Source organism: Kwoniella europaea, chromosome 2 (assembly GCF_036810445.1).
Source record: "Kwoniella europaea PYCC6329 chromosome 2, complete sequence".
NCBI classification, from domain to species: domain Eukaryota; kingdom Fungi; phylum Basidiomycota; class Tremellomycetes; order Tremellales; family Cryptococcaceae; genus Kwoniella; species Kwoniella europaea.
In genome coordinates, this window is record NC_089488.1 from 2,753,444 (window position 1) to 2,773,900 (window position 20,457).

A 20,457-nucleotide genomic window follows, 5' to 3' on the forward strand; every position below is an offset into this window, starting at 1 on the left:
TGGACCACGTGTTTTGCGCCGGCTTGGTTCCAGTTCCAGATTTGATGGCGGTGTCCTAAGCTACCTCAAGGTCTTGCGTTCGATGAAGAAAAGGAGTACGAACTGCCTGTCGACAAACGTTTCATAGTGATTTCTTCCTCTTGTCATATGCATCGGATATTCCTAACCATCCAACATTTCAGCCTTTGATACTGAACAATATTCTATCGTTGATGAAACATTCCCATCTCTCCCAGACTGCGCTGTATGTGTCATCTACCAGCTGAGTGAAAAAGTGCCATTTTCTCCTTCAACCGTGGGCGTATATATATAAGTTACTCCCCTGGCTATAGATACTCCTCGAATGTACCACTAAAAACACATTCGTCACTTGCCCAACACATATAAGTGTGCATATACAGTAGATACAGCTTCCAAACCTCACTACCTAAACCATCTCCCATTCGAAAGTTAGATATCGACTGCTCGAGACTGAATTGGTCATGCAGACCACACATACTTGTAGCTCTCCCGCCATCCCAGCCATTACCCTTCACAAACCCACAGCGGGATCCACAACCGAATCAGAACCCACCACTACCTCTCCGTACCTCTCAGGCTCGCCAAGAAATCCTAATGACTACATTTCGTTGAAAGAGCAGCGCCCTCGTCATAAGCTGAAGCTGTTCAAAGGGGCCATTCACGCCATCAAGACGGACGATTGGCAATCTTGGATTCAACGCAAGAACCGACATGATCTAGGGCACTTGGCGTACGAGTCGAAAGAGCCGCCTGCACAAGCATTGGTTCGCCTGAAACGATCGAGACGTAGGGTGGGGAAAGAAACGAAGCATGCCAAGAATGAGAGATTGAAGAAGGAGACTTGCATTGCTGTTCATGATTCTGAAAGCACCGCTTCGGCTCTCCTCGACGGTTCAACAGGGCAAAGTGCTTCTGGCATACTCACTACAGCTAGTGATCTTGCCATCGCTTCCTCCCCTGATGTTGGCGCCACCACAACTCCCATCACCACTTCAGCTTCCACCACCACCACCCTTCAACCGGAAAGTGCCACAGACACCATCGATTCTCTTGCCTGCTCTTACTCCGCTCTTATGTCTGCACAAAACCACCTCAAATAGTTTTTCGATGGTACATGCTGGTGGGATGAGGACAAAGCCACGATCATGTCCTTCGAGTTGAGACCAGTGAATGAATCCGGTCATCTCTTCACCGAATTTGAACTCAAAAAAGCACTCGAAACTTGGTTCTCTGCCAACAATCATACCTGGTATAAAGCTTGGGGTCTTAAGCTTGACAGAATGAATCGAGTGGTAACTGGTCGTACTGCTGTACATGACCCGTGGGCGGTCAAAAAGATGGTCAAAAATTCTCCCTATGTACTCTCTGTCAACCTTCAAGACCGTTTACCTTCAGCTCGATACCAGCTGACCCTAAGGAAAGTCCCGAAGTACCTTCCGTTTACGAACATGGACACCATTGCTCTCTTCATCGGCAAAACAAGGTACTCGATGAACGACCTGGAAAAACTTGTCAATAACATGGTAAATGAATTTAGGAAGAGGGAACCGGCAATTGGAGGTTGTGTGGACAATTTTCAGCTGGTAAGAAATGGTGAATTGTCGCTTTGCGATCCAACGAATCCATTCTCGCAAAGTACCTTATCACGGTTCCTATACTCAAAGGCCATTTTTTCGACTTTGCCTATGTGCTCAGCTCATCTCATCAAACCCGCCAGCCCAACGCTCCTAACACTGGAACCAAAGGAAAATGGATGGATAATTATCCAGAATCGGAGAAGGAAAGGGGTAAATCCGAGGAGGAGGTAGAAGGTGGTTCGAGTAACCAGTTCGCCCATACCTACGTGGGTTGGAATGAGCCGTTCGAAGAACGAATGGCCACTTGTCTCCGCGGGGCCATCATGGCCCTTGAGCTCCGATGATATGACAGAATGTTCCCGTTCCCCGAACCACTCATGGACAACGCTTCGGTTTCGGCTCAAGCAATCACCATTTGAGATGTTCAGAAGTGTATGGCACGCTACACTGGAATACTGGGTATATGTCACGGTTTATTCTTTTTGTGAATATCGTTCTCTTCTTCATATGGATCATGTACATATCTCGATACTTTATTGGTTCATACTATAGAATTCTATCCAGCTGCCCCCCACAGTACTTGTTCACTTTTTCGATTTATCGTGTTAGATTTGACTTGACAGTGCGATTTGAGTGGGATGTCTGCTTGATTCCAGGTATGCTATTTTGTCCTATGGTACCAAGATCATTGTCATCCTGGACCAAGCCGCATCCTCATTACTGATGGCCAAGAAATCTCGTCTGCCCGTCACCCGCATACCATCGGTGGGAGAAGTGTCGAAAGCTCCTTTCTTGAGCGCTCTCAGAGTCTTTGAACAAAAACCGAAAGCAGCCTTTGTATGGTGAAGGACTGCTCTACGGTAGACTGGGGATTCACGTCAAGGGGAGCATCGCCACAGATCTTGGGCATGATATAGAGAACGAGTGTGAGACAGGATTAGCTTGCTGACGCTACCATAATTCCCAAGAAATGCACGCTTTCAGTACTCAGGCATGTTTAACATGGACCTCATTCTCACAGAGAATTAGCCTGTTAGACAATCGATCCTCTGAGGGACTGCGCCACAGTCATCTCCACATTACGATCACCGACTTCAGGTCTTACTGATCCATATAATTTAGTATATACCTGGCTACCATAGCGATAAATCATGAAACTGGTCAGTAAACGGTATCACCAATGTATGCTAGAGTCGACGCATAGAGCATCGGATTCTTAGAGCTCTGACAATTTTCTATATATTCCAAACAAAATTTGGTTGCCGAGAATCCCTAAAATTTTGTCAAAAATTGGTCTCCTTTAGCTCAGTGGTTAGAGTTTTGTGCTTATGAGGTTGCCTGTTTTCACAAATGTCGGCAGTTCAAACCTGTCAAGGAGAATAACCCCTTTTTGTGTTCCTGTTTTGATTCTGCCACTCGTTCTCTACGATTTTCGTCGAAATCCTTTGTGAAAACGTTCTCTATTCCTTGCAGGCAGATGGCGTGTTCGTTTCATGAGGGGCGGCTTCATCCCCTTCGGTCCTTTTGAATGTAGATGCTGGTTCTTGGAAGTGGACCTATAACCAACTTTGGGCTTTATCCGGTCGTCGATCTGTATCACTTTTCGTCTTCGACCTCTTGGTGCTCCCGTATAGAATTCTTTTCAGTCGCAACCGGAACGGAAAACGTTCTCGCATGATACTCCATTACATGCATGAAAAGGATGAAGTGCGCAATTCAAGTATAGGTATGTATGATGCATACATCCATGCCCTAATCGTCGTCCTGCCTTGTAACATGTAACATGTATAGTGCCACACAGCGCTAGTTTGATTCCGCTCATGGTAAGACCTCTCCGAGTTGTTATTTCACTGAAATTTCGAGACGAGACGTCGAGAGATCTCTTCCATAGGATCATCAAACAACATTCATACAATACACGACCTAAATACAAATAGAAAAAATATCCCATACGCCGTGTGTACTTTCCAAACCAGAGTACTCAACATGTTCCGTTCTCGGGTACTCCACCAAATATCGAACATCGCTTCCTCATCTGCGTCCTCATCTACGTCTTCATCTGTTACACCCACACACCATCTTATAACGCTTATACGATCACCTATCGGCTTACCAGCCTCATCTCGAAAGACACTAGAAGCATTGGGACTGTATAGACTACGTGAATCGGCTTTACACCCATATAGCGAAACAACAGCTGGTAGAATACTGAAAGTGAAGGAGTTGGTACATGTTGCGAATGTCACGAAGGCCGAAGGAGAAGTTTTGAGAAAGAGGAGGAGATCAGAAGGTAGTGGATTAGAACCTAGTGGAAGGGTGTATGGGGGTGGCAAGGGCTTAGCGGAGAGTCAGATATGATGTGAGTCGATGCTCAAAATTATCAATTCAGAGGAGTCGCTCTGACCAATAGTCTCCCCAGGCGATGGTCCATCGATAAATCAAGCTATCTAGGGCTACACTATATGCATATCACTTCATCATCTCATATCATCCAGATTCTCCTGATCATTCCGCTGGACTGTTTGCTCCTGATTCCTTCCTCTGCAATTGACCACTCATCGGCGTAGTCTCTACTGCTTTCATGATCTGGAAAAAGCAGTGTCTACTCGATATCAGTCATAAACCCTCCAGACCCGATTTTCAACTTACTTCGCGAGCTCCATCTCTCTTGCATTGGGCTGACCAACGACTGAGCTCGACGAGAGTGACTGACGGACTTCTCCCCAGCTAGTTGGAGTTGAATCTCCATCACCCCATATAGACATACTGCCCTGCTTGGTATTTCTCGTTCGATGAGCTGATTCGAAGGGATTTGGCTTCTCGTATCTAGGCGTAGGAGATGCTGTGTCTTCCAATACGCAGTGAGTGGACTTGGAATTAGGAGAAGTGGCGAGAGGGTCATTTTTCTCCCTCGTATTTAAGGGGGTCGGAAGGGTGTACCAGCTGGAGAAGTATTAGAACGAGGATACAAGCCTTCATCTTCACCGTTCAATTGTGAAGAGGAGGAAGCAATACTGCAAGATCTGCTTGTGTGGAGTTGTTGATCCCAGGAGGAGGCTCCTGAGAGGCTTTCAGACGATGCTGAACGGTTCGAAGTACCGACCATTTTAACGTGTCGTATGACCCAACAGTCTTGAAGGTAATTGAAAGGCAAATCAGATGGAATAACAATATCTGGCCACTTAAGACACAATCTTCAGTTGCTGATCAGTGTGTCTAGATGATGATACTCTAAAGCATGATGTCATTATCAGTCTTCGCCAACAGACACGTCATTGCAATCAAAGGATGTTAACAATTGTCATGAAACATGGCTGTATCACCAAGAGCAGCGCATGACGCTCTCATGATTGCTTGTACTCTCATGAATGACGGGGAAGGGTGTCAGACGTGATCACGAAGACATGCACCAAATTTCTCACTCGACTTAGAAGCCCGCTTCGGACGTCCTCGCCAGGCTATGTATACTGATTCCTGCGATATACAGTATAAAGACTAATCTACTTTCATCTCAGACATTCATTGGGTATGAGCAGTGAATGCTCGAGCCCGTTCTTCGAGTGCCTGCCTTTCTCCATTCAAACGCGCATCTGACGATTGCTGAAGGGCGAAATCCGCATGACTTGATACTTCACTATTCGCTCGAAATATATAATCAGCTCTGAGAGACATCATCGGCTACCAGCGAATGGAATGGTATGGTTTTATACTTACTTGAAAACTTTGTCGGGTATACCGCTTGCAAGATGCTCACAGAGTCTTGAAGAGGTCCTTGGAGAACACCTGCTTGATGGAAGCCAGGAATGTCAGAATTAGCTTCGATCGTCTTTCAAGCGATTTCAGTCAGACTGAGATAATACTGTAGTCCCGAAGATCTTGAGAAGAAGCTGAGGGCTGAACTCCTTCAGAACGAAGCAATGTTGCCAACGAGCTTATGTGGCACTTACCCGCAACTGTTGCAAGTCAAATCCTTAAGAGTCCATATTTTCGAAGATAGGTTAGATTTATGGCTAGCTGTTGAACTCATATCTGACCTTTTGCTGTGATTTTCTGCCTGGAAGATTCAGTAACAAACAATATGTGATTGAATATAATTGTACTTGTCGCGTAACGCAGTGGACAGCACGCATTTGGCAAGGCTTACTCGGTTATATACGTTGTCCTTCAGGATGGAGAAGGTGACGATAGCAACCTTCTCTAAGAGGAGAAAGGTAGAAGGTCAATCATTAACCAGAAAGGATATCCCTACCTCGGGTTTCTCCGTTCAAGGCAAAGCACAGCAAAGAAGTTATGCTGCAGAGACTTGAAAGGATGCACGCATCGAGGACCGAGATCTGTGATGAGAGCATCGGCCTAGTTACCTCTTGAAAGACGGACGATGCGAATCTTTCAAAGTAACACTAGCATCAGATCTCGATTCCAGAAAGGACGAGGTCTTTGTGTCTTCATCGGCTCAAACAGTTTTGACATTGCAAATCACCAATTCCTGGAAGTTACCTGACTTGGGTGTATGCCACAGTCACTGCTTTGTATTTACAGTAACTCCTGGAATATCTATCTATCATAAGGTCAACGATTCCTCGTTTTCATGGTGCAGAACAGCAAAAAGGGTCAGATTTCTTAATTATTGATGCATACTCTACTCAAAATATCGAATGTTACCAATCTCACCACAGAATCGATAGGAGTTAGCTCACTTCAGTCCGAGCTTATCCCTTTTCAGCTACGGTCAGCACTGCAGGCTGATTTAGCTGGTTTGCTCTACTGTCAATCACTCGGCATTGAAATTGAATGTGAATTCGCGTGCATCACTCGTACTGTCCAACCCCGAGTCCAAACAGGCGTATCCGTCAGTTACAGTAATATCCAGTGGGGATACTACCTTATACAGTATATGGGACGATGATTCATCCCAGGGGTGTGATAAACTCACGTGGTTGATTGAGATTTAGTTCTATTGAACCGGTCGAGTTCTGCCTCATCGGTAGATAGCGCACTGGTCATTTTTGTCTCATCGGAAGAGCTAAGTACATCAAGCGTCTTTCTTTGAATTGGTACTTGCTTTTCACCCTGGGTTGACTGGGTGTCGGTGGTCGATTGTTGTTGTTCTTCGGCCATGATGGTTAAGCGAGTATCAATAATACGTTTGCCTTAATAGACTAGTTTGGGAAAAAGATATGATTGGAATTACAGTATCAAGATGATGAAGTCAGTGTTATCCTGATGGTATACATACGTTTCCAGCCCGGTCGAGCAGGACATTTTATGAGTTATAATCTGTATTTCCTTTCTAAAGCTAACCGAGGAGTATAAAAAAGGATGACCTTGGTTCTTACTCGTTCGAGAATCAAAACTCTTCCTCATCCCTTCTCCTAAATCTAGACAATTGCATCGTGGGTAGTTTTTCTTAGTATAAACCTTGAGGACGTATTGTTCCGAGAAGATGAGAAGCGAAGAAGAGAGAAGAGAGAAGTTGTGAGCATGCGATCATGCTGTACATTTTATCCTTTCATCCTCTCCTTAAAAGTCAAACAGTATACCATCCTTTCAGCTTCACACGCTCATCAGTAACCCTCGAGTGTCTTGAATCTGATTAGTATCTTACGGTTGTCATCGTCGAATCAAATCAACAAACGCAGCCACTACCGTTTTCACCCCTCTTGCCTCTCTTTTGGTCTCTCCTTCACCACCCCAATCTCTTCCAAATTTCCCAAATGTTAAAGGCTCCTGTAATACAAGCATCGTATTTTCCGCATAGTATCTCATACATACCGATACATGATGTATATCTAAGACATGTTCCACTGAGATGGGGTATATCCTTCGAAAGATGTGTTAAAAAGGGGGTATACCGAAATTATACTTGAATATCTGTTCTATTATATCCTAAATGCTACTTGATTTCTCCGTCACGAGCTGATATCAAGCATATTTAACTAAGTGACCCAAACATGCTGACATCGTGTGATTTTTTATCCACTTTAATGGTCGTGGTCGTGATCATGATCATGGTCATGATCATCCCCATGAGAAGGCGAGTCGTCATCCAATTTCGAAGAGATGGGTGGACAACATGTATCGCCCTGACATTGATCGGGAGGGCATCGAATCAGACATGCTTCGCCCTAAACCGCCAAACACAATCAGCATCGTTCTATCAATGAAAGGGAATGGATGTTGACTCACATTAGCAGAAAGAGCTTCTTCATCTGCGTAGAACCTGATCATTACCATATTTATCAGCATCACTTCAATTACGTTCGAGACTTGTTCACTCACTCAGGTTGGATAGTAACACTATGAATCCCATGCCCGTGCATCCTCTGTCTAATTCTAGTAGCAACGTCCATATAATCTTGCCCGGAGACAATCATAACGTGAACGGAAGCTACGACGGTCGATTCGGATAATTGCCAAATATGCAATTCATGTACTGAATCGACACCTTCGACATCGACGATTGATTTTCGAACTGCTTCGAGGGATACATGCGAAGGTACACCTTGTAAGAGGATGTAGGAAGCGGATTTACAGAGTGGTAAGGCCGATGAGAATATGATACAAGTGATGAGGAGTGATACACCAGGATCGAAGTATAAGGTCCATCTTCCTTGGCAGCTAAGAATGAGCACCGACAATCAGCCTCGGGATATAGTGCATAAAGAAGGGTATATTGGAATAATAGGTACACTCACAACCAGATGACAAGACCAGCAGCGATGACACCGACATTACCGAGGCTACATAATCACCGTAAGTACAGGCAATCTTGTTGTGATATGTATAAAGCCGTACTCACGCATCACCCAGAACATGCAAGAAGACACCTCTCATATTCATCGAACCGTGAGAATGACCATGACCACCATGTCCATGTCCATGATCATGGGAATGTCCATTCTCAGCATCACTGGCGTTACTTGCAAGAGGTTTCTTATTGTTGCCATTTCCGTGGTCGTGATCATGGTCATGATCGTGGTCATGAGCAACAGATAATTTTGATTTGGTAGGAGCGGCAGGTGCACTCTCCGTAACGGCCGTAGCCGAAGAAGTGGTCGACGCACTTCCACCTACAGGAGGTAAAGTATCGTTCTGACCAGCTGAAGGGGGGATTCTCGATGCTGAACCTTTTCTAGTCTCGCCTGGTCTACTGCTGATACTTCCGTGTCTGCCTGATCTCCTGCTGTTTGACAAAGCCCGATGATGATGATTAGGTGGAGATTTCAAGACGCCGTTTAATCCGCTATCCAACGAACTTGACAGTTGATTGTTCTGGCCGTAACCGAATTCCTGAGCAGTCTCGATGATTTGAGCTCTGGTTTCGGCGGGATGTTGGTACAGTTCGGAGACAGAGTCTTCTCGTTCTTCTTCGGCGTTTTCATCGTCATCCTCAGGTAAGGCGATTGCTCCGTGGGAATGTCCATGGGAGTGACCATGTTCTGATGGAGTATGAAAACGGAGAGTCAGCAATGAAGCCATTTAGTATAGAGGATATACGGCAGGACCATCGCCCTGATAAGTATTCCCATATAATACTTGGATGATTGGAGGGTTGCAAGATCAAACACTCACCGTGGAACAAGAATAATCCAACGATGTTACTCAACAAACCCAAACTACCGACTATCACGATGATCTTGGGGTTACTGATCTCAGGAGGAGACACGATCCTTCCTATAGCTTCTAAGAAGATGGACACACAAAGTGCAACCAGGAAGACACCGTTAATGAGAGCACCGAGGATCTCCGCTCTTTGCCATCCGTATGAATTTGCCGATGAGGAAGGGGAAGTGGCAAGTTTGATAGTGTATAATGCTACGACTAGTGATAGGACATCACTAAAGAGCAAGTATTCAGTCAGCTATTATACGTATCCTATGAGAACTGAGAAGGCTCACTTTAACATGTGGAATGAGTCAGCTACCAAAGCCAGTGATCCGACTGCATAACCTGTGACCAATTCCTGACAGAGCGGTTGAAGTATTAGCTTATCATGGCCAGTTCCTATATGCACGAGACTGAAGACTCACAATAAGAAAGAAGACTGAATCTATCACCAGCAGGGTGATGATCCTTGATGATCTTGATAATCCCATCGTGGACGAGTATGACTGACGGCCGAAAGAGAGGTGGCGTGAGTAAAGTGTTGAATTGAGATTTCACTCTTGAAGTCGTTTTGATGACAAAGAAAGGTGATGACGAGCAGTGGGTTACTGCTGGATGATGGGTTGAAGCAAAGGATGGGTGTCAACGAAAAAGAATGATTCAACGGAACCCCTTCTCTACGTAACTTATCTAGACTAGATATCTCCCACACTCAAACAATGATAAAGTATGATGGCCTACACAAATTTCAGTGGAGCTCACCTCACTCGTTCAAGACTACTCTACTCGTATCGGCCATATCCATATAACTCGAACTCATTAGCGCACGGTGAGCGGTTGCAACAATTTGATCAATTGTAACAAATTTGTAATTGCTTTTCTAATCACTTTTGCAGCTCATGCATCCTGCTATTTGGGACAGTGAAAAGCTAGGACATTGGGTGTTCTCCACCATCAAGTACGATGCCCCAGTCTTTGGGCCTACATGCATAGCAATGAAGGATGGTAAACCTTAATTCATCAAGTGTCAAAATGGGCAAAATCGTAACGATTTGTATTTGTAATCCAAATGCCGCAACCGCTCACTATGGCGCGTAAATCACACCATCACCATCCCGGCTCATCTCCGACTTCCTCACGCCTATTTGATCCGACCATCACCAAAAAGGCACGTGGCAGATTGGGATTTGGGGTCAAAGGGGTAGGGAGGGGGTAACGTCATACTTGCAGACTAACCCTCTTGGATGGTTTATTTTGGATACTCGCATTCTTGGAGATCCCATGTCATCACGTTGCTCTCATCCTCAGCTGATATCATCACATACAACTCCATTCCAACGTCAATCTACATGTGCATACTGGAGACTAGCATTCTCAGCCCAGTCGAAACCATCGAGCATAACATACAGTACAGAACCCAATAACACCTCAAACCCGCGTCTTGCGTTTCGAACCGATCAAAGCGACAACGCCCGGTCAACTTCTTCTACTTTAGCAGTTTATAAATCGACTTGAATCGTCCTCACTGCACATAGTCAAACAAACCTCACTGACATCACATATCAACAGATCACCCAGCAAGATGATGCACTCAGGGGCCGGAGTGCCGTCCATGGCCTACTACTCCTACTCCAATCAAAATTCACCTGCGGTGGAAACGGCAAACAAGGAGAATCCATTCGATTTCCCCAGTGTTAACCTTCCACCTCGACTGAAGAATATCGGACGGAAGATCAGTCAGATGTCGAATGATTTTCTACCTACTGAAGAAGATACGACTAGTAGGAAAGTACAGCTGGAAAGGAGGAGATCTCACGAGGTGGAAGTTCCAGGGATGGGGGATGAACCTGTAATGTGCCCCTTCTGTAATAAACCTCTACCACCTAGTTTACTCGCTTCTCAACTTTTATCCGGTAAACACGATCATAATCACCAAAATCAAAATGATCGACCTAGTAACGTAAGAAGAGCATCCTCGATGAGAGTATCTTCCAACGCTTCTTCACCTAGGATAACACCTTCTGCCCCACTCTCTCGAGTCCCATCGGCAAGTACACCTCCCGCCAAACCACCTTTACTAGATGCTCTACCTGTCAAAACACCGGAACCTGCTGCGTCTAAAGCAGTCGAAGGGCCAATACCAAGTGCGACCTCGGAGACGTTCGCTGCGACTGTCAAAGAAGGGGATGTGGCCAATCACGATGCTGCGGAGAAGATGATCACGGAAGAAGATATAAAGCGATGGTCGACCCTATCTGGCATTTCTATTCCCAAAACATCGTCTACCGTTGTAGAGCCAACAGAGCCAACAACGATCGTCTCACCCGTCCCTAAACCACTGGAGGACAAAAAGGCTTTCCCATTACTCCCGCCTCCTCCACCTGCCGCATCAAAACTCACTAAACCCCCACCGACAGATCGACCTTCTTCCACTTCATCCTCGAAATTCAATCTTTTCGGGGGAAAGAAAACGGACGCTGCAGAGGAAGATGAAAGTGATGACGAGGGTGTTGCGACGGGATATACCAAGTTGACGGGACCAGCATCAGATAGCGAGGATGAGGGAGAATCGAAAAAGCGAGTAGAGGAAAAAGCAGAGGAACCGAAAGAGCCTGAACCGAAGGATACAACTGAGGAGAAGGAAACGCCAGTAGATGCCTCATCTCCTGGATCGAATTATTCGGAGCTTGCAGAAGAGCAGAAATCGGCAGAAGTGGTGGCAACAGCTGATCCCGATGAGGTGAAAAAGGTATTGCAAGAAGTCCTAGGACGAGTTAACGAGCTGGTGAGCTTAGGTCTGTAATAGGATCATCGTATCAAACTGACTATTTTCATAGTCCAAATCACAAGCAGCTCTTCTTGCATCCCATTCCACCCTTCTTACTTCCCTCAAGATTGCTCGATCCAACCTCGCCATGGCAGAGGCCAACTCTGAAATGCTTGAAGCGCAACTGAAACGAGCTTCAGCCACCTCAGCCGCATCCAAAGCTGGAACATCTAGGAACGTGTCTGGTCCAGCTACGACCACTCCAGGTACGCCGCAACTCTCAGCTACTGCTTCTCGGTCTTCTGCAGACCACATCCGAGCCTCGACCACTTCCAACTCTGTTGCCTCTCCTGCCTCTGCTGCCAGAACACCCGCCAGAGTATCCTTGGAAGAGCGTACTAGGCCCACCTCGCTACACATCACGGCGAATGAGCTTGCTGGTGCTGGCGGGTTAACAGCGCCCTCGCCTGGTGGACTCAGTTCGACGTCGAATAGTAATTCTTGGGGATTCTGGAACGGAGGTAAGAAGAAGGTCACTGGTGCGCTTAGTCACGTTCACGTACCATCCGCATCAAGTGTGATCGATGCTTTCCAACAACCTTCAAGACCGGGTACACCCAATCCTGATGGACAGCCTCGAAAGAGTGCCGACTCGATATCGAATTGGATACCCACTTCTCCCGCTGCACCATATTCTGTACCTCTACCTGGTGCCAGTGCTCGACCTCAACCTAATAGAACTGCAACTCATCAAGCTGTCTTGAGCAAATCACTCAACGAGCAGCCCTCTCTATCGAGATCGATGAGCGTGATGAATGTCCCTTCGATGGCAAGTCAGAGATCTGTATCTGCCAGAACCTCATCTACTGTCAGTAATGAAGAACTGTCTACCCTGAGACAAGCGTATTCAGCAGCAGTAGCCAAGATGGATGGGATGTCCAAGGAATTAGCCGAATTGAAGAAAGGCAAAGTGGAGATGGAAGCTGAATTGGAGAACTTATCTCAAGCACTGTTCGAAGAAGCGAATAAGATGGTTGCGGATGAGAGAAGGAGAGTGGCAGAGTTGGAAGATTCGCTGAAGGAAGTCAAAGAGGAGAGGGAAGCTTTGAGAGAGACGATCAAAGTGTTAGGTGGTAAAGTTGAAGATCTACCTCAAATCTCACACACACAATCTGAAGAGGACAAAGAAGAAAGTAATAAAGTAGAGGAAGAACGTGATGGAGATGAAGAGGAGGAGATGTTCAGACCTAGAGATTTGGATAAACATTATGCCGCATTGAGGAAATCTATCCATCACGTTGCCTCTGGTGCAGATCTTCACGAAGACGAGGACGATGAAGAAGCGGAAGGAAGACCGTTGGTCAGTGAACCTGTACCTCTGACACCATCCCTGGGAGGTAGTATTTCGTTGGGATTGGAGGTACCTTCGACTCGATCCAGTACGGGTATGACAGAAGAAGATAACGAGAGACCATTATCGAGATCAATGCCTTCCTTACCTGCTGCGGCTGAGAACAACCCATGGGCAACGGTCGCTCCTTCTTCACCACCGAGAATCAATGTCAAAGCAGCTACGCCCTCGCCTCATATACCTCTCGGGGGATTACCTGACTTACCGAATGATCAAGCTGGAGAAGGGGAGGCCCCAAGTGGGTTGGGGTTGGAGGTTGATAAAGGATTAGTGGAGGGGGCGATCGTAGGGGAAGAGGAGAAAAGGGTCGACAATGATTAATCGGTCGGAGTGGAAATGATAGGGATACATGAGGAATCACGAGGTAGTGGAAGTGGAAGTGGAAGTTGTGATTGAGTATTGGGATGTTTACTATGTAGTATTATATATCATGCTAAGACGGATTTGTCGGTAGATACAGTAAATCGGTATAGAGTATGGTTTTGAGTTACTGGGAAGATATCACCTGTTTTGATTGTTATTGTTTGTATGTACATGTATCCATACTCATCGAGAGTGCATTAAGCTCGTAGTTCATGCATTGGAATCACCTGCCGCTTAGGTCTTAGGTTACATACAGTACGTGTTGCCCACATGTTGATCATCGGGTAAATCGTTTCATCCAGTTCACACTACGACTATGATCGCCCTCCACTTGGAACAGAGTCGTTTCGAAATTTCAAAATTTCCGTGTCTGACTGGAATCTCCCCTTCCTTCTCCTGTCTTTGCATTACCACTTTGACATAGAGATCTGCATCTTGACTTGCTTACACCATCACTCTCATACCCATTAACATCTGTTCACGTTCGAGTCATACAAGATACACAGGATACATGAACACCGATCGAGATGATACACCTACCGAGTCTGGCGACCGAGGACTGACAAAGAGCGAGACTAGGTCAAAAGATGATGACGTGAAGGGTTATTCCCTAGATGACAACATGCAACAGCATGAAATGTTCCAATACAATGACACATCAGATCTAAGCTCGAAGAATCAATCTATCGAGGTGTCATCTCAAGGTCAGAGCGAGAGTCAGATATCCGAACCACACCCTATCAACCCCCTAAATCTTCATCTCATCTCCCACCCCTCCCGCGGACGAGGGGTCTTCGCTCCGACTATTATCCCAGCTGGAACATTGATCGAGGAATCTCCCGTACTGGTTATCACCCAGAGGGAATGGGAGGAAGGAAAGATGAATAATAGTATATTGGGGAGTTATGGGTTTTGTTGGAGGGACAGTGGGATGGGTATAGGTCTAGGATTGGGTGAGTGCGTCTTTGACCGATTCGGAATATCCATCAGTGCCATCTAGTCGATCGCGAAATACTGTACAGACAATGGTTGGAAGGTAATGTGCTTGTCTGAAGGTGTATTTGTGTATGGCGTTTAGGGGACGAGTTGTGTGAGATGGACAGTGTATCCGGACGATCACTCGATCTGAATCTTGAGTCATTAGCAGTGCAGAGTGGGGGAGATTGATGATCTGATACTTGTCACGTTGACGACCATCACCATCCAAGTGGGGGAGACTATGCAAGTTGGCAGTTCTAGACTTTTTGCTGTTTGAGGCGGAATCACTGCGAATATACGCACTACCATACGATACCATTTCATTTCACTCCGTTCTACCATCACCACATTCATCGTTCCATCGTTCAATCGCTCAACGTCTGATCTGCCATATGTGGCATAAACAATGTAACACAGCGCTTACTGTCTCTATCCATTTTTTGTTCTGTACATTAGCATCGCTGTTCAATCATTCTTCCTCACCCAACGTAAATTTCATACGACAATTCTCAAATTCAACGATAAAGTTCATCACTAGCAAAAACATAGAAAAGGGAGAAGAGTTATGTATATGTTATTCGGCGGATGAATCGAAATTGTGGTTTGTCAAATCGGATCAGGCCGTCAACCCAACAAACAGTCAAGACGAAATGGTTTCTTCGGAAGAAGAAGAAGGTATGGAGGGATTTTTCTCAAAGATTGATCTGGATGAAGAAGATTTAGTGAATGAAGATGGGATTGCTCAAAAAAAAGAAAGGGAAAAGAGATTGGAAGCTTCTCAAACTAGGGATGTAAATGGTCAATTAATCAAACGTAAAAAGAAATCCACATCTTCCTTGTTATCATCAACGAACATTCAATCTCCTCAACCTATACCATTTTCAAATAATGCCATTGCAGGTCCAAGTACCAGTGCTTCTTCCTCTACAGCATCATCTAGAACATCCACACCTTCATCATCATCTATATACCCCGAAGCTTCCTCTGGAATAATCACGAGCTTGCCTCCACCTTTACATTCTACTAAGACCGAATCGAAGTCAATTGATGGGAGATACATGGAACTGACGGATCAATTAGATTGGGATGAAGAATATTGGACGGGTACTGCTCCTTATCCCACTGGAGAAGGGAGGGAAGATGAGTTTGCAGAGTTTATAAGGATAAAGGGACCTGCTGAGAGGGAAGATGAAGTAGATCAGGATGGAACGAGTAAGTTTACAGTCCCACCAACAACCTAAGTGGCAAGTGTTGGGACTCATGAGACTTTGAATACTCTGCCAACAGTGGAAATATGGACACTGGAATTCACCGATCCAAGGTTGACCCGGACGGCTCTTGAGTAAGTTAATAGCTAGACGTCCCCGCATGATACCATCCATTGACAATCAACTTGATCGTGTGTTATGGTAGCTTTTCGAAAGAGCTGACGGCGACGGACGAACGGCTGCGGCATCTGAAGCGAGTATGTAGGAGGAAAGAGAATGATCAAGGTGAGTTTTCGTATGACAGCATCAATCCGATTTGTCATGGAGTGAAACATGTCATTCCCCCTTGCTTTCCTCCCGCTGCCTCGCTTTGCATTGCCTTCAATGGCGTTGTTGATATAGTCACTGACACATCCTCGGTATATATAATAGAAATCTGCCGAATAGTCCTTGCCATGGTCACAGAATATGGACAATCAACCTTACAGTCCATCATGACTTCTTACTCCCCCACTCTCTCCCATCTCACACCATCGGTCCACACCGTCCCATCTTCCAGCGCCAAAACACAAGAGCAGATGAAGGCGAAGTCACATATATGGCCAGTCTCATTCCAACCTACACCTATCATACCTAACGATTCTTCCGACTGGCCTATCGGACGCAAGGCGTGGGTCACATCAGGTATCAAGCGAGTCCTCTCGCTAGCACTACAAGCCAAGTCGAAGGGTGAACTACCAATTGCGGCTTATTGTACAGCTCAACCATCACATTTCTGGCCAAAGAAAGAAGAAGGTTTTATACCTCCTACAGAAGGTCTTAGGGCTTCAAGTAACGATACGAGAATATCTGATGATCATCCATTACGACATTCCGCCCTGAATTGCATCAAGTCTATCGCAGACCTCAGAACGATCCCTCCATTCACTGAAATCACACCAACGAGGAATGGGGCGGATTACTTGTTGACTTCGCTGAGCTTGTTCATAACGCACGAACCATGTGTGATGTGCTGTATGGCCTTACTTCATTCGAGGGTAAAAGAGGTTTTCTACGTATTTGATAGATCCCACGGAGGTGGATTTTCAGGAAGTGGATTAGGGATAAATGCAAGAAACGATTTGAATCATAAGTTTCATGCTTGGAAGTATGATGGGAGGGTCGATGAGAGGACGAAGGAGTTATTGAAGTTTGATGAAGATATACAGGTATAGTATATAATTAGGTATATAGCATCAATCGAGGATGAGAGAAGATGCTTAGTCATACAGTAGCCAAATCAAGAATGATAGGTATATTGAATAATGCGAAATGATTATCACTGTCACATTTGATATGTACATTGAATCGATCGTTAACACATTAGAGATAGACAAATTTACAAAAGCTACTGTACTAATCAAGCCTCGCCTTAGAATATTAGATAGGTACTTCAACCTTCTCTTCTCCCTTCCAAGAACCCACCCACTTATCCAAAAGCAATTTCTTACCCTTGACCATACTCACCATACCACTACCTACCGTCCATGTACCGAGGTATGGGATGGTGATGGAGGCTGCTCCTAATTCAGGACCGAACGGGACGAACTAGTCGTGGTGGAAATGATTAGCACTACCACTACGAGGAAAAAAAGGGGAGGAGGGAGGGCAGTGTACAGGATCACTTACTAAACCACCAAAAGTACCTGGGTTGTAAGCTACCAAAGATTTATTATTGATTTCGTTCACGAGACTATATAAAGTAGATATAGGATCAATTGATCTCCACACTTAACGATACAAGACTACATAGTACAGTACTCACTTGACAGCGACTGATTTAGCTTGGAGGAAAGCGAGATATAAAGTTTTCAACCCTGGTACGTTTGATACATCTCCGATCGCGTAATAGTCCTCATGACCAAGGATATCAGATTGAACCTATACGAACAAGCACAAGGACGAGCACGGTATCGTCAATCATCAATCATCTAAAACAACCAGAGCATTGTTGATGATAAGCAATTTCACTTACTTTCAAATATTTATCAACTTTGACCAAACCGGTTTTACTCTCTATTGCATCCTTATCGGCAATTTGGACTAAATGGGAATTCGGTTTATTACCAATACTCAAAAAGATATAATCTCCTTTGATAACTTGTCCATTCTCCGTTTTGATATTTTTCAGAGAATCTTGTAATCCAAATGATCCATTCCATTCTTCAGAATCCGAGATAGGACCAGAAGTAGGATTGGAGGGTATAATAACTTTATCATTCAATATCAAGTTTATATTTTGCTTTTCGACAAGTTGAGTTAATGATTTGGCTAATTTCAAATGAGTAGGTGGAGATATATATGAATTTGGTATTTCTTTATTACCATTTGGTTGATCCTCTGTAAGAGGAGTAAGTAGAGTCGATCGATTGTGGATAAGCGTAATTGGTTTGGAGGGGTATAAAGCTCTTACTTCCTATGAGCATGAACATGGACGGACGATAGGTTAGCTGTGGACAACAGTAACAATATAGTATGTTTTAGAGATCGAAATTCACTCACTCCTGCAAATTCAACTCCTACTGTACCTCCTCCTACAATAACGATACTTTCAGCTCTCTTAATTTCCTCTTGACTCTTTCGTAGTGCTTTGAGATAATCGTTGATGTCGCGCCAGTCTCCAGAAGGTCGCATCGGTGAAGGTTGAATTGATCCAGTAGCTATGATAGCTTTCTACAAAAGGGACGATATTGAGATCCCTGACTCAGTCCATCTTCTTTGTATACTCTGGAGTACTCACATAGAATGGAACTTCGGTAGATCCTTCAAAAGGTTTTTCCAAAATGATCGAATCCTTCTTTAACTCGATAACTTTATTGGGAGCTATCACCTTATGAATCGATCCAAAAGGGAAGACAGTAGATGTTTTAAGAGGTAAGACTACTTTCTCTTCCCATCCTACATGTATACAAATTCAACCGTCAGTGACATGTATTATACGATACATCAAGCATATTGTACAGTGACGATGCAGTAAGATGATGGACTTTGCCTGGACGATATTTACCTGGAACAACAGCTGCTCTGAGCGCCGCAACAGGGAAGAATGAGTATTCCAACGCATCAATCAATAGTATTCGATAACCCCCTGGGAGAGTGCTGATGAGCTCGTTAACCAGTGCATGTCCTGCACCCGAAGCTGAAATTATCCAAAAATCAGTAATGAAGGCATGTAAACATGTGGCAATTGAGGTTGCCGTTCGCTGCAAATTACGTACGTACCACCAATGATCACTATGTTCTTGAAATCTTGGTTGACCATTGTTTCTCTTAGCTGATTGGCGGATCGTCCGATATGTATTGGATGTTTGATGGTCACAAAGTATTGGGAGTAAGGCGAGTATATATATGTGTATGTATATTTTTGGGAATGTAAAGAACGGTTTTGGTTACAGACAGTACTTTCACTCGAGACCGTCGGTCATAATCCACATCGATCGAAATCAAGAGAGTTGTTTTTCGCAAGGCTTATTAATCGGGATATATCTTCCATCGGAATACTGGGATTGATAAGGCATATATCAGTTCGATAATCATGGGGTTTTCATCGGTAGTAAGGTCCCCCGCTTACCAAAGGGGGCACGAATGTTCGAATTTCCAAGTGTTTTGCCTCGATGGTGTCAGTGAAGTATATAACGAGGAATAACAGTTTTCCGTTGGAGTTGGATTTCTAATAGTGTAAGTCGAGCAAGAGGGTTGATCACATCATGTGATTATTGATCATTGTCTTTTGTCTTGTTAGAAACAAAGGCAGGAAGGTAAAGTGCCGTACCCAGTTGAGGCATGGAAGAAAGTGTGAAGTCGACAATAATGGGATATCAAGTGCTTCAGAGTAATGTAGTTTAACGGAAATAATGTCCAGTCCAGTCCATCATTCCCTATGGGATAGCACGCAAATACTCAGATGACTGTATTAGCCATAAGCACATCCAAGATAAACTGATCAAGGTAGATTTCCAGTTCGTATGCTTACAGGTACTGGTCATTGCCTAATCCTTTGTAGAGACGACCAAGAGTCGTAATGTACAATATTGCCACATAAGATGAACAAACAACAGGATTTTTAACCTTAACTAAGGTCCCAAAGGTTAACCTAACCTTCGACCTCCAGCGTCAAGGTTTATCTTTGAGTGCTTTCGTTTCGACCTGATCACCTCGGCATCGTTCGATATACTGTATTACCATCTTGGCAATAGTCATATCTCCACGACGCCATCGCAGCGACCTCGCGCACATAATTATGCACCAGATTCATCAATGTGATTGACTCGGCAATGTGTGATACTTCTCCCATGCACATGATCCGCTATCATCCATTCAGAAATCAAACATTCGGATATCGTAAAATGGACATCATGTGAGATGGAGACGAAGGTTGTACATCAATGGATGGGAGGGAAGTGAGCCGGGAAGGTCCTATAGACTTATGGCAAATGTAAGCTGTAGAGATAGCTCTTGCAATAACTGAGCAAGTTTGAATGAGAACAT

The 20,457-nt window shown here is 44.8% G+C and overlaps 9 protein-coding genes and 1 non-coding gene across 10 annotated transcripts; 6 read left to right on the forward strand and 4 right to left on the reverse strand.

Annotated features, from left to right (window-relative positions):
• Positions 1-482: 482 nt before the first annotated feature.
• V865_007382 (uncharacterized protein) lies at positions 483-1,121 on the forward strand (the record flags this gene model as incomplete). Its single annotated transcript, XM_066231130.1, has 1 exon — positions 483-1,121. One exon carries the CDS (start codon positions 483-485, stop codon positions 1,119-1,121), a length of 639 nt encoding a protein of 212 aa, XP_066087227.1.
• A 45-nt stretch (positions 1,122-1,166) lies between these two features.
• On the forward strand, positions 1,167-1,942 carry V865_007383 (uncharacterized protein; the record flags this gene model as incomplete). Its single annotated transcript, XM_066231131.1, has 2 exons — positions 1,167-1,604; positions 1,739-1,942. The coding sequence occupies 2 exons, from the start codon at positions 1,167-1,169 to the stop codon at positions 1,940-1,942; spliced, it is 642 nt and encodes a 213-aa protein (XP_066087228.1).
• Positions 1,943-2,892: 950 nt separating this feature from the next.
• V865_007384 lies at positions 2,893-2,978 on the forward strand. The gene has a single exon. It is a non-coding gene; the product is annotated as a tRNA-Ile (tRNA).
• A 606-nt stretch (positions 2,979-3,584) lies between these two features.
• On the forward strand, positions 3,585-3,956 carry V865_007385 (ribosomal protein L30; the record flags this gene model as incomplete). The annotated part of the gene is made up of 1 exon (XM_066231132.1): positions 3,585-3,956. The coding sequence occupies one exon, from the start codon at positions 3,585-3,587 to the stop codon at positions 3,954-3,956; it is 372 nt and encodes a 123-aa protein (XP_066087229.1).
• Positions 3,957-4,103: 147 nt separating this feature from the next.
• V865_007386 (uncharacterized protein) lies at positions 4,104-4,363 on the reverse strand (the record flags this gene model as incomplete). Its single annotated transcript, XM_066231133.1, has 2 exons — positions 4,104-4,200; positions 4,248-4,363. The coding sequence occupies 2 exons, from the start codon at positions 4,361-4,363 to the stop codon at positions 4,104-4,106; spliced, it is 213 nt and encodes a 70-aa protein (XP_066087230.1).
• Positions 4,364-5,117: 754 nt separating this feature from the next.
• Positions 5,118-6,716, reverse strand: V865_007387 (uncharacterized protein; the record flags this gene model as incomplete). The annotated part of the gene is made up of 2 exons (XM_066231134.1): positions 5,118-5,232; positions 6,532-6,716. The coding sequence occupies 2 exons, from the start codon at positions 6,714-6,716 to the stop codon at positions 5,118-5,120; spliced, it is 300 nt and encodes a 99-aa protein (XP_066087231.1).
• Positions 6,717-7,579: 863 nt separating this feature from the next.
• On the reverse strand, positions 7,580-9,694 carry V865_007388 (uncharacterized protein; the record flags this gene model as incomplete). Its single annotated transcript, XM_066231135.1, has 8 exons — positions 7,580-7,723; positions 7,785-7,818; positions 7,878-8,216; positions 8,294-8,338; positions 8,398-9,037; positions 9,171-9,436; positions 9,497-9,561; positions 9,629-9,694. 8 exons carry the CDS (start codon positions 9,692-9,694, stop codon positions 7,580-7,582), a joined length of 1,599 nt encoding a protein of 532 aa, XP_066087232.1.
• A 1,091-nt stretch (positions 9,695-10,785) lies between these two features.
• On the forward strand, positions 10,786-13,702 carry V865_007389 (uncharacterized protein; the record flags this gene model as incomplete). Its single annotated transcript, XM_066231136.1, has 2 exons — positions 10,786-11,988; positions 12,041-13,702. 2 exons carry the CDS (start codon positions 10,786-10,788, stop codon positions 13,700-13,702), a joined length of 2,865 nt encoding a protein of 954 aa, XP_066087233.1.
• Positions 13,703-14,255: 553 nt separating this feature from the next.
• Positions 14,256-17,144, forward strand: V865_007390 (uncharacterized protein; the record flags this gene model as incomplete). The annotated part of the gene is made up of 5 exons (XM_066231137.1): positions 14,256-14,697; positions 15,179-15,934; positions 16,010-16,064; positions 16,136-16,215; positions 16,363-17,144. The coding sequence occupies 5 exons, from the start codon at positions 14,256-14,258 to the stop codon at positions 17,142-17,144; spliced, it is 2,115 nt and encodes a 704-aa protein (XP_066087234.1).
• A 205-nt stretch (positions 17,145-17,349) lies between these two features.
• Positions 17,350-19,231, reverse strand: V865_007391 (uncharacterized protein; the record flags this gene model as incomplete). Its single annotated transcript, XM_066231138.1, has 8 exons — positions 17,350-17,517; positions 17,599-17,662; positions 17,735-17,850; positions 17,945-18,385; positions 18,472-18,642; positions 18,710-18,867; positions 18,977-19,108; positions 19,192-19,231. 8 exons carry the CDS (start codon positions 19,229-19,231, stop codon positions 17,350-17,352), a joined length of 1,290 nt encoding a protein of 429 aa, XP_066087235.1.
• Positions 19,232-20,457: the final 1,226 nt, after the last annotated feature.